The 13,912-nt window shown below is 43.1% G+C and overlaps 1 protein-coding gene across 1 annotated transcript in view; it reads right to left on the bottom strand.

The window, feature by feature from the left end:
- Nucleotides 1-11,064: 11,064 nt before the first annotated feature.
- Nucleotides 11,065-13,912, bottom strand: part of LOC311233310 (E3 ubiquitin-protein ligase CBL-like) — a 127,851-nt gene continuing 125,003 nt past the window's right edge. The window contains exon 15 of the mRNA XM_084320260.1: nt 11,065-12,152. Coding sequence (XP_084176386.1) covers nt 11,824-12,152 — 329 coding nt within the window. The 3' untranslated portion in view covers nt 11,065-11,823. The remainder of the gene's footprint in view (nt 12,153-13,912) is intronic.

Raw genomic sequence — 13,912 nt, 5'->3', positions numbered from 1 at the left:
ATGTGATGTGTGTGTGTGTGAACATGAGAGCTAATGCTGTCTCTTTTCTCTCCCTGTCAGGTGCTGCCTGTCCCTACACTGAAGAGTGCTGATTGCCTAATGAATGACAGCTGATGGCAATCACCTCGAGAGGGACGGGTGGACAAATACCTGACAGCACACACACGTCTGGGCGCCTCATTCTGTCAATTGCCAGTGACCAGAGTGGAGTGAGGTTGCCATTGTTTTCCACTGTTGTGTGGGATATATATATTGTTGGCCACTTTGGATTCATCCTACACTGTGAGCTATATGGTTAGAGTGGTGATTCATCCTACACTCTAAGTATTAGGGTTAAAGTGGTGTTCATCCTACACTGTGAGCTGCATGGTTAGAGTGGTGTTTCTCTGTTTATCCAGGTGAGCTTGTACCTTTAAGTATATATATGTAGATATTGTTGGCCATCTTAGATTCATCCTACACTGTGAGCTATATGGTTAGAGTGGTGATTCATCCTACACTCTAAACATTGGGGTTAAAGTGGTGTTCATCCTACACTGTGAGCTACATGGTTAGAGTGGTGTTTCTTTGTATAACCAGGTAAGCTTGATTGTGTCTTATGGCACTTATGGTTATTTGTAAATAGCCCTAATTATCTTATTGCTGGGTGGTTCCCAGATTGCCAACCACGTGGCATGTGGTTGTGTGTTTAGTGTTTGACTTGTTTATTATTATACTTACCTTGTTTGTTCTCCCCTTACCCTTCTCCCTGTTTGTTAATTGTTTGTGGGTTGTTTTTTCCCTTTGTTGCCTATTTAAATATCAATGGAGGTTTCAATCCCTACCCTGCATAATAAATATAATTTACTATTTTTGGAACAACGTCTTGTGTTTATTATTACCTACCTGCCCGGGACTGTTTTGAAAGCATTTACTGAGAGAGGCTGTTTTTTGCTCATGTGCAGCCGGCTCCAGTTATTATTCTGTGTGGTCCTTAGACCTTTGTACATGACATGGGGGCTCGTTAGTTTGCACAATTGTATAGTTCCTTGTTGTTATGTGACATGTGGACTTGTCGATTGGAGCGTGTCAGGTAGGTTGCGTTTTTTTCATTTGGTAAGTTATATTATTATATATCCATTTTTCCGTGCTGCACACTTGACTGTTGTAAACCATTGTTGTAAGTTATGCTCTTAACCATTCTATTTTTTTCCACATAGGTAAAGGGTGGATCACCTGCTTGGTTAGGGGGTGGGGGGCACGCGTCGTCTATTCCGGTGGAGTGTGCGATGAAATCGGTAAGTGACTGAAGATATGTGTAGTCCTCATTCCGCTAGGGAAGTAGTTTAGACGGGGTAGTTAGTTACCCAGTGTGATCCTAGTTAGGTGGTTAGAACTAGTGGTCTGCAAGGGCCTTGAAATAAAGCCCGAGCCCTGCCCGAGCCCGTGAACTTCAGGCCCTGCCCGAAAAGAAGCCCGACTGTAAATAATATTTTAAGCCCTAGCCCGCGTGAAAACCAGAAAAAAAATTATTAAAATATAATTTTTTTTGTATTTGTTTTAAATATTCTAAACACTTTATATATTAACCTAATAAATAAAAAAAAACGAAAATGTCCAATAGGTCTGCCTAAATAACGCATATCACGCTGAAAACTAAGAAGCATTTATGCCTCCCTCCCAGTGCTCGCTTATAGAGCAGCCTCGTAAAACGTATTGAAGGCTATAGAATCTTCTTTGACACACAGTACACACACACGACACACAATAGCCTACTCAATCACTATATACAAACAAACAGAAATCAGATTTCGAGCAGAGCAATAATGAAAATCACAACAAAACAGGTAGCGAGCGACCCAGCAAATAATAAACATCACTCACCACGACGTCAGCAACGCGTTGAACAACTTTAACAAAACTTCAACCGGCTACATGATCCAAGTACAAATAAAACGTTCGCCAACTGGCTATATTCCAACACAACCAATCGAGTTGTCCCCGGCCTGAGTTCTCCCTGCGCACTGCGGTAATTACATCCAAATGTTTCTCTGATGACAGCTTGGCGCAAAAGCGAAAACGAATCTTAAAAACGAAGGTTATCCTATAACCCTAGTTATATGAAAAAAAACGCAAAAAAAAACGCAAAAAATAATAATAATAAAAAACGGCGGTGCCCGGGCCCGGCCGAGCCCGAATTATTAATTAAAAAAAAAGCCCTACCCAGCCCGAACCCGCCGGGCCGGGCCCCGTCGGGCCTGGCCAAGGTTGCAGTGCACTAGTTAGAACCGACATTTATTGTTTTCATGAATGTTAGATGTGGATATTAAATCGAATTGGTCAGTTTGTCATACTGCATAATGTGGCTGTTGAGTGTTGCACAGGGACATTATTGAGTACTATAGGTGAGTGGCTATTTTGTAGGGCTTATTGAAGTCTGATTTGTTGTAGTATTGTGGGTAGTATTGTGTGTTGCTACGGCAGTATACTTTCTTTCATAAACTGTATTCAGAGTGCAGAGTGCAGAGTATAGATTTTTCATGAGTAGAGCTATGGAGGTTTGTGATCAGGATGTTGGTGTGTCGGATCCTGAGAGTTTTGACTCTGCACTAGGTTCAGACCATGGTTCTACTACTTCTGCTGGTGAGTTGAGCGCACTGAGCGCTGAGCTGCGTTTAGCCTGTCTAGAGGAGAGGGCGGCTTTGCGCAGGGAGGATAGAGAAGAGAGAAAGGAGGAGAGAGACTGGGAAGAGAGGAAGGAGGTGAGAGACAAGGAGGAGAGAGACAGAGAGAGAGACAGGCTGGAGAGAAAGGAGGAGAGAGACAGGCTGGAGAGAAAGGAGGAGAGAGACAGGCTGGAGAGGAAGGAGGTGGCTGATAGGGAATTTCAATTGGCGATGAGGAAACTGGAGTTGGAGTGTGGTGACGCTAAACGTAGCACCATTTCCTCTCCAGTACTTTCCGACCCCCAGGCACCCTTTGATATTAGCCAGCATATGTCCTTGGTTCCCCCCTTTCAGGAGTCTGAGGTAGAATCATATTTCTCTGCTTTTTAGCAGATGGCGTGGGCTTTGCATTGGCCAAAGAACCAGTGGGCGACTTTATTGAAATGCAGACTCACTGGTGGGGCTCAGGTGGCGTGCGGGTCATTATCGAATGAAGACAGCGTGGTATATGAGAAAGTGAAAAGCGCTGTCTTGCGTGTGTACGAACAGGTACCAGAAGCATACAGGCAGCATTTTCGCAACCGCCGTAAGTCTCCTTCCCAAACCCATGTTGATTTCTCCCAGGAGGAGAGACTTAATTTTGATCGGTGTTCTGCGTGTGAGGTAAAAGACTTTGCATCATTGAGTGAATTGGTACTTGTGGAGCAGTTCAAAGCCACCCTGCCAGTCAAAGCTGTGCTCTATTTACATGGGCAGGGGGTGTCAACACTCCGACAGGCTGCGATTTCGGCAGATGAGTTTGAATGGTCACGCAAACGTGTTTCTGTACGTCCTAATATATGTGGTGAAGGTGGCTCATTCACTCCTCGTGAGTCAGCGTTCCAGCCACGCTCACCGCCGTCTAAGAGACCGGTGGTGTGTAATTATTGTAAAAAGACGGGCCATGTGGTAAAAAGATGTCATACGCTGAGGAAGCGACAGGAGAAAAGAGGGTCAGCCCAGAAACCAAAAGGTGTGGGGGTTGATTTTATCATGGGGAACGATATCGCTGGGGAGAGTGTGATCCCTGTAGTGGAGGTTGAAAACGCTCCGTTGACTGACTTGTGTTGTGAGTTGATTAATAATCACCCCAATGATTCCTCCCTACCAAGCTGGTTGGCACGAGTGGCAGCGGCCAGGTATGCTGGTAGTAATGTGAGTCTAATTTTTGTGACGCCATTTTGAAAGGAGATGGGCGCTGTGATGGTGCCAGGGAAATGTGCTGATTTTTGTTTCCCTGTGTTGCTGTCCTGTTAAGCGCGATGATGATTTTTTTTTGTGCTTTATTTTTTTCCCAGGAAAAGTTTCCAGTTTGTTGTCTCCTGTTGACAGGACGGTATCGGTGGAGCGGCCTGTCAAAGTAGAGGTTGTTGTTGTTTCTGTTTTCCCTGGTATGTGGTACTAATCTGATGTTGGGTAATAAGTAATAATGTTCTGCTAACCCTACAGGTTCGCTCTTATGGGGGAGGTGTGACGTACATGGGTACGTGGGTTGGTCATTACCATTATTACTGTATTTATGACACCATCTGAACATCAGGTTAGTATATTTAATGTGTTGTGTTTTGTATGTGATGTGTGTGTGAACATGAGAGCTAATGCTGTCTCTTTTCTCTCCCTGTCAGGTGCTGCCCGTCCCTACACTGAAGAGTGCTGATTGCCTAATGAATGACAGCTGATGGCAATCACCTCGAGAGGGACGGGTGGACAAATACCTGACAGCACACACACGTCTGGGCGCCTCATTCTGTCAATTGCCAGTGACCAGAGTGGAGTGAGGTTGCCATTGTTTTCCACTGTTGTGTGGGATATATATATTGTTGGCCACTTTGGATTCATCCTACACTGTGAGCTATATGGTTAGAGTGGTGATTCATCCTACACTCTAAGTATTAGGGTTAAAGTGGTGTTCATCCTACACTGTGAGCTGCATGGTTAGAGTGGTGTTTCTCTGTTTATCCAGGTGAGATTGTACCTTTAAGTATATATATGTAGATATTGTTGGCCATCTTAGATTCATCCTACACTGTGAGCTATATGGTTAGAGTGGTGATTCATCCTACACTCTAAACATTGGGGTTAAAGTGGTGTTCATCCTACACTGTGAGCTACATGGTTAGAGTGGTGTTTCTTTGTATAACCAGGTAAGCTTGATTGTGTCTTATGGCACTTATGGTTATTTGTAAATAGCCCTAATTATCTTATTGCTGGGTGGTTCCCAGATTGCCAACCACGTGGCATGTGGTTAGTGTTTGACTTGTTTATTATTATACTTACCTTGTTTGTTCTCCCCTTACCCTTCTCCCTGTTTGTTAATTGTTTTTTCCCTTTGTTGCCTATTTAAATATCAGTGGAGGTTTCAATCCCTACCCTGCATAATAAATATAATTTACTATTTTTGGAACAACGTCTTGTGTTTATTATTACCTACCTGCCCGGGACTGTTTTGAAAGCATTTACTGAGAGAGGCTGTTTTTTGCTCATGTGCAGCCGGCTCCAGTTATTATTCTGTGTGGTCCTTAGACCTTTGTACATGACATGGGGGCTCGTTAGTTTGCACAATTGTATAGTTCCTTGTTGTTATGTGACATGTGGACTTGTCGATTGGAGCGTGTCAGGTAGGTTGCGTTTTTTTCATTTGGTAAGTTATATTATTATATATCCATTTTTCCGTGCTGCACACTTGACTGTTGTAAACCATTGTTGTAAGTTATGCTCTTAACCATTCTATTTTTTTCCACATAGGTAAAGGGTGGATCACCTGCTTGGTTAGGGGGTGGGGGGCACGCGTCGTCTATTCCGGTGGAGTGTGCGATGAAATCGGTAAGTGACTGAAGATATGTGTAGTCCTCATTCCGCTAGGGAAGTAGTTTAGACGGGGTAGTTAGTTACCCAGTGTGATCCTAGTTAGGTGGTTAGAACTAGTGGTCTGCAAGGGCCTTGAAATAAAGCCCGAGCCCTGCCCGAGCCCGTGAACTTCAGGCCCTGCCCGAAAAGAAGCCCGACTGTAAATAATATTTTAAGCCCTAGCACGCGTGAAAACCAGAAAAAAAATTATTAAAATATAATTTTTTTTGTATTTGTTTTAAATATTCTAAACACTTTATATATTAACCTAATAAATAAAAAAAAACGAAAATGTCCAATAGGTCTGCCTAAATAACGCATATCACGCTGAAAACTAAGAAGCATTTATGCCTCCCTCCCAGTGCTCGCTTATAGAGCAGCCTCGTAAAACGTATTGAAGGCTATAGAATCTTCTTTGACACACAGTACACACACACGACACACAATAGCCTACTCAATCACTATATACAAACAAACAGAAATCAGATTTCGAGCAGAGCAATAATGAAAATCACAACAAAACAGGTAGCGAGCGACCCAGCAAATAATAAACATCACTCACCACGACGTCAGCAACGCGTTGAACAACTTTAACAAAACTTCAACCGGCTACATGATCCAAGTACAAATAAAACGTTCGCCAACTGGCTATATTCCAACACAACCAATCGAGTTGTCCCCGGCCTGAGTTCTCCCTGCGCACTGCGGTAATTACATCCAAATGTTTCTCTGATGACAGCTTGGCGCAAAAGCGAAAACGAATCTTAAAAACGAAGGTTATCCTATAACCCTAGTTATATGAAAAAAAACGCAAAAAAAAACGCAAAAAATAATAATAATAAAAAACGGCGGTGCCCGGGCCCGGCCGAGCCCGAATTATTAATTAAAAAAAAGCCCTACCCAGCCCGAACCCGCCGGGCCGGGCCCCGTCGGGCCTGGCCAAGGTTGCAGTGCACTAGTTAGAACCGACATTTATTGTTTTCATGAATGTTAGATGTGGATATTAAATCGAATTGGTCAGTTTGTCATACTGCATAATGTGGCTGTTGAGTGTTGCACAGGGACATTATTGAGTACTATAGGTGAGTGGCTATTTTGTAGGGCTTATTGAAGTCTGATTTGTTGTAGTATTGTGGGTAGTATTGTGTGTTGCTACGGCAGTATACTTTCTTTCATAAACTGTATTCAGAGTGCAGAGTGCAGAGTATAGATTTTTCATGAGTAGAGCTATGGAGGTTTGTGATCAGGATGTTGGTGTGTCGGATCCTGAGAGTTTTGACTCTGCACTAGGTTCAGACCATGGTTCTACTACTTCTGCTGGTGAGTTGAGCGCACTGAGCGCTGAGCTGCGTTTAGCCTGTCTAGAGGAGAGGGCGGCTTTGCGCAGGGAGGATAGAGAAGAGAGAAAGGAGGAGAGAGACTGGGAAGAGAGGAAGGAGGTGAGAGACAAGGAGGAGAGAGACAGAGAGAGAGACAGGCTGGAGAGAAAGGAGGAGAGAGACAGGCTGGAGAGAAAGGAGGAGAGAGACAGGCTGGAGAGGAAGGAGGTGGCTGATAGGGAATTTCAATTGGCGATGAGGAAACTGGAGTTGGAGTGTGGTGACGCTAAACGTAGCACCATTTCCTCTCCAGTACTTTCCGACCCCCAGGCACCCTTTGATATTAGCCAGCATATGTCCTTGGTTCCCCCCTTTCAGGAGTCTGAGGTAGAATCATATTTCTCTGCTTTTTAGCAGATGGCGTGGGCTTTGCATTGGCCAAAGAACCAGTGGGCGACTTTATTGAAATGCAGACTCACTGGTGGGGCTCAGGTGGCGTGCGGGTCATTATCGAATGAAGACAGCGTGGTATATGAGAAAGTGAAAAGCGCTGTCTTGCGTGTGTACGAACAGGTACCAGAAGCATACAGGCAGCATTTTCGCAACCGCCGTAAGTCTCCTTCCCAAACCCATGTTGATTTCTCCCAGGAGGAGAGACTTAATTTTGATCGGTGTTCTGCGTGTGAGGTAAAAGACTTTGCATCATTGAGTGAATTGGTACTTGTGGAGCAGTTCAAAGCCACCCTGCCAGTCAAAGCTGTGCTCTATTTACATGGGCAGGGGGTGTCAACACTCCGACAGGCTGCGATTTCGGCAGATGAGTTTGAATGGTCACGCAAACGTGTTTCTGTACGTCCTAATATATGTGGTGAAGGTGGCTCATTCACTCCTCGTGAGTCAGCGTTCCAGCCACGCTCACCGCCGTCTAAGAGACCGGTGGTGTGTAATTATTGTAAAAAGACGGGCCATGTGGTAAAAAGATGTCATACGCTGAGGAAGCGACAGGAGAAAAGAGGGTCAGCCCAGAAACCAAAAGGTGTGGGGGTTGATTTTATCATGGGGAACGATATCGCTGGGGAGAGTGTGATCCCTGTAGTGGAGGTTGAAAACGCTCCGTTGACTGACTTGTGTTGTGAGTTGATTAATAATCACCCCAATGATTCCTCCCTACCAAGCTGGTTGGCACGAGTGGCAGCGGCCAGGTATGCTGGTAGTAATGTGAGTCTAATTTTTGTGACGCCATTTTGAAAGGAGATGGGCGCTGTGATGGTGCCAGGGAAATGTGCTGATTTTTGTTTCCCTGTGTTGCTGTCCTGTTAAGCGCGATGATGATTTTTTTTTGTGCTTTATTTTTTTCCCAGGAAAAGTTTCCAGTTTGTTGTCTCCTGTTGACAGGACGGTATCGGTGGAGCGGCCTGTCAAAGTAGAGGTTGTTGTTGTTTCTGTTTTCCCTGGTATGTGGTACTAATCTGATGTTGGGTAATAAGTAATAATGTTCTGCTAACCCTACAGGTTCGCTCTTATGGGGGAGGTGTGACGTACATGGGTACGTGGGTTGGTCATTACCATTATTACTGTATTTATGACACCATCTGAACATCAGGTTAGTATATTTAATGTGTTGTGTTTTGTATGTGATGTGTGTGTGAACATGAGAGCTAATGCTGTCTCTTTTCTCTCCCTGTCAGGTGCTGCCCGTCCCTACACTGAAGAGTGCTGATTGCCTAATGAATGACAGCTGATGGCAATCACCTCGAGAGGGACGGGTGGACAAATACCTGACAGCACACACACGTCTGGGCGCCTCATTCTGTCAATTGCCAGTGACCAGAGTGGAGTGAGGTTGCCATTGTTTTCCACTGTTGTGTGGGATATATATATTGTTGGCCACTTTGGATTCATCCTACACTGTGAGCTGCATGGTTAGAGTGGTGTTTCTCTGTTTATCCAGGTGAGATTGTACCTTTAAGTATATATATGTAGATATTGTTGGCCATCTTAGATTCATCCTACACTGTGAGCTATATGGTTAGAGTGGTGATTCATCCTACACTCTAAACATTGGGGTTAAAGTGGTGTTCATCCTACACTGTGAGCTACATGGTTAGAGTGGTGTTTCTTTGTATAACCAGGTAAGCTTGATTGTGTCTTATGGCACTTATGGTTATTTGTAAATAGCCCTAATTATCTTATTGCTGGGTGGTTCCCAGATTGCCAACCACGTGGCATGTGGTTAGTGTTTGACTTGTTTATTATTATACTTACCTTGTTTGTTCTCCCCTTACCCTTCTCCCTGTTTGTTAATTGTTTTTTCCCTTTGTTGCCTATTTAAATATCAGTGGAGGTTTCAATCCCTACCCTGCATAATAAATATAATTTACTATTTTTGGAACAACGTCTTGTGTTTATTATTACCTACCTGCCCGGGACTGTTTTGAAAGCATTTACTGAGAGAGGCTGTTTTTTGCTCATGTGCAGCCGGCTCCAGTTATTATTCTGTGTGGTCCTTAGACCTTTGTACATGACATGGCGAAACTACTATAAAACTAGTTTATCAAACTAACAGCTACTTTTAAATGAAATAATGGAAATGTTATAGAAATGTGTGTATTACGCTAAAAGTACTTTGAATAGGTAGTTCAACTATATTCTAACTACACTGTTGAAGAAATTGCTGGTCTGGAATAACATAAGTGTAAAATAAGAATTAAGTGACCAGGCTAAACTTGCTCATGTGTGAGGGTGTATGCTGTGTGGTCCTTTAAACTTTATAGGACCATACCAGTCTTTGACTGGTCCAAGTCATTCTCATCTAGATACAAAAATCACTTGTTTTTTTCTTCATCTTTAATATTTGGTGGTAATTGGCTTTCAGTGTATCTGAAAATAAAATGTGTCTTAAACATAAACCTATGAAAGTCACCACATATTACTAAAATGAAAGAGTAATTGTACACTGTCCCCCATCCATCCCCCTGCAATCTACAGTATTTTTCTTTTCTACAATAACTGCCAATGAAACACTCAATGTTAAAGAAAATATTGTTTAATTGAAAATCTTACATGGCTTAGGCATGAAAACAGGGCAACACAATGACTGCTGAGAATATTAAAATCAATAAATAAAATCTTATCTACACATGCAATAACAAGGCAATGAGAGAAAAAAGCTTTTTTGTTTTTAGTAGGCAAGTTCTTTTTTTTAAGAAGGCAAGGTGAACAATGACATACAGTTTTACAATGGATCTCATCGAAACAATAAAGTACCAACTGAGCTACAGTGCACCAGTCAAATCTGCAAGTCTGAGGGGGGCTCGAGTCAATATCAATAGTAATAGTGTGAGAGACTGCCCTCTTGTGGCGAGTCCACACGTGACACCCAAAGACTCAGAAAACACTTCCAGAATATTTTTGTATTAGCAATTTCAAGTCTTAATTCTCACATGAGTATTAAACATGGAGTGGCACTTTCACGGTCTGGGAGTTACAGTCAATATACATATTACAAAGTTAAAGGCACACTCCAACATTTTGGGACACACATCTTCTTGTCTGACTCTGGGGAAGATGCCAAACAAATGCATCTCCCAAAATGTTGTGAGTGTTCCTTTAACAGTACCATTGAGATAAAGTAGAAAAAGAAACAAAATAAAAAAGAGGAACCTAAGGGATATTCAGTACACAGACCAAAGAAGCATCTGATACATTACACCTGTGTTTAATACATTACACCTGTGTTTACATGCTTTTAGGCTTTGTATCTCCACGTACAACCTTGGCATATCACCGCACAAGCTCCACACCCCTCTGAGTACCTGAGTACAGAACAGGAAAATAACGTAATCTTGTTTAGTAGCAGAGGGGGGGGGGGGGGGGGGGGCATCAAGGACTCTCTCTTGAATGATCGAATTCTCAGTAACGACCCAGTAAAGCCACAACATAGGCCCAGACAACACTAGTTCAAAAGCAAGAGGCGCAAACAAACACATCGACTTCCCAAAAGAGTAGAATTCCAATAGAATGTAGAAGTCCTTTAATTCTTTACTAAGAAACTCTAGAACATAATATATAAAAGCTATTCACAGAATAAACAATGATACTGCTACGAATGGTGGCAGTAAAAGTATATATATATATATATATATATATATATATATATATATATATAAATAAATAAAAAAGACAAAATATTGTTAAAAATGATGCTAGTTCATCTGTTAATTTAAGCACTACACTGAATACACCTTACTGTACATTCTGAGAGCACTTGCACGTCATTTAAACCTGTTAATATTATATTATTATTATTATTATAGAATATCACCATCATTTAGCCAAGAGCTGAAGGAAATTGGTTGTCATGTTGAACCTGTCAAACACCATTAACTTCATTTAGATACAAGCTACAGTAAAGACGTACAAGGCTGAGCCCTGTTAATACTGCAATGCAACTTCAAGATTCACATTCAACGGCGTTAGCATTTGTGTAGCTACATACTGTACACCACAATTTTTCAATAAGCCTCTAACACGCACAAAAACTAAATTGGCTGCCATCGGTGGTACAACAAGCCGTAGAATCAACAATGATGGCCTTTTTTTTGTCTTTTTATTAAAAAATTTTCTCGCTTCATGACAATTCCAATCTCCGCCTGCTCGATTCCAAGCCACCACAGACTCAAACACGTAGCTCATACAGGACACACCGCGCTCAACAGACAAAGGAAACGGCCACAAGAAGACCTCAGGAGAAGCAACAGGAGGGTCAGATTTTGGCTAGGTAAGGCCGTCTCCCTCAAGACACTCCGCTTGCTCCCCCAAGGTAAAGCCATTTTGGCAAGTACTTGGTAGACCTTTAGGAAAGTGCTTAGATAAATGCTATCCATTATAATGGCACAGTGTGTAGAGAGAGGGAAAGCTAAAGGCGATAGCTGTAGGTGGATAGGCAGGTAGGGAGGTAGGCAGGCGGGCTGCTATGTGAGTATGTGTGCTGTGGAGGGGATGGAGACAAACTCGCGCAAGATGTTCTTGGCTGTCTCCAGGTTGTTCTGGGCAATCATCAGGGCCTTCTGGATGTCCTGGAATGAGTAGCCCTGTGACATCAGACACTCAATCTCCCCACTGATGGGTAGGTTGCCAGGCCCCGAGGTGGTGGTGGAGGAGCAGGAGGAGGTGGAGGAAGGGGAGGGGGACTGGCCGGAGAGGCCCTCCGGTGTGAAGGGGCGGGGCCTCCGATCAGAGTTGACTCGCCGTGGGAGGGGCTTAGGAGGGCGATCAGGTTCTATACCTGCTGCAAACATAGCTGGAGGAGAGAGTGAGAGATTAAGAAATATCATCATTACCCCATTATGATAGTAGCAGATGTTACAGGTCCCCTGTCTTATAAATTGCCTTTTCCAGTGTTGTTTTCTAGCAATGGGGGTTTGTATCAATGGGGTCTGTGTCTCTAATTCTCATTTTGGCGGATTGCTCCAATTCAGTTGAGACAATATCCTCCCCCAGTGAACTAAGCCATTCTGATTTGACTCGCTCCCTGACGTCAGTAGGTGCTGCTGATCTGATCTGCATAACTAAAATATATATGCTATGGTTGTAGCGCACTCAACAACAGAGCGAGTGGAAATACTGACACTTCCTCAAACGGGTTGACGTGGCGTGGGTGCTGCCAGAGAGAGCAGAGAACGAGCGAGTGAGAGAGGGAGAGAGAGAGAGGGAGACAGAGAGGGAGAGAGTAGAGCCATATGAAATCCACGTTCACGGAATCGCGGAATTTAAAAATGGAATCAGCTGTAAACGTGGAATATTGCAGAATTTGCCCTAATCTGGACTGAAATTCTGTGTTCGGGAGAACATGGAACGTTTGGTGCAACGCGAACATGACCGGGGACGCTACAGTGCGTTACACACAACACGGAGAAATATCCAAGCGTCTAGCTGCCTCTGTGTTAACGTCGGAAGAAATTCCACACTAAGCCCTAAATTCAGAGCAGCGCAGTATCCTAATGACTTGTATATTACCGACGATAAGGCGTTTTGCTAATTCTGTCAACATGCCGTGGACTGGACTCGCAAAACACGTGCGAAGATCACTCTCCAAAAGCCATGTCAGGAACACGGAAAAACACTGTGCTTCAAAACAGAGTAGAGTATATCTGCAGTGCCGCAGCCCCTAACAATGATCCCTGGTGATCACAATAGATAAAGCTAGAGGGCGAGGCTAATCACTGACACTATTGTGATGAAATAGCTATAACGTTGCAGTACATAAAGAACACAGGACTAGAAATGATAGCTTCTTGCTAAATCTGGTGCACCCATCGATTTGTTTAATGCAAATGACTGTCAGTACACACTGTCCTTTATAAACTAAAGGTGCCTAAATTATGCATTACTATATTTCATCACAATAGAATAGATATAGCTAGCTACTTACATTGTGATAATGTCAGTAGTAGCTAGCTGTATCTATTGTTTGTTTACACTTGAAGTGTGTATTTTTATTTTGTCACAATATTATTTGAAAAATAGTGTAAAATTGAACTGTATTTCTGAGTTGCAGCACTTAAAAACATTAAATGGACTGTTATATCTTGTTAAATTGTGGACATTTATTCATTCCCACTTATTAGACACCATTTCTGATGGTAAAATGAGCGTACAACGCAAAATACAGAATTCTGAAATATTAAAACGGAAAAAACGAAATTTGGAAAAAAATTAAATGGAATTTGGAAAAAAAATTAAACATATTTCATATGGCTCTAGGAGAGAGAGAGGGACACGGAGCACCCCACACACACTCCCGAGTCCCAACCGTGTGCGGGGGTAAACACACACGCAGTCGGGAGCACTCGCATATCACTGTCAACCTGCTGCAAAATATCATTGCGCGCGCCCGTATTCCGATCCGTGCAATAATATTCACAGGGGTATATATTGTCATTTGAAACAAGTTACCAATGCATTGTCCCATGGGATTATGCCCCCCCCCCCCGTCTCTCGGAGATCAAATTAACACATTCCCTGCCACGCAATTTGAGCATCTTATACCATTCTCTGCCA

The sequence above is a fragment of the Notolepis coatsorum genome (assembly GCF_963971535.1).
Source record: "Notolepis coatsorum genome assembly, chromosome: 8".
In the NCBI taxonomy this organism is placed as follows: Eukaryota; Metazoa; Chordata; class Actinopteri; order Aulopiformes; family Paralepididae; genus Notolepis; species Notolepis coatsorum.
Note: the sequence above shows the minus strand (reverse complement) of the source record. Positions and strands in the feature narration are given on the sequence as shown.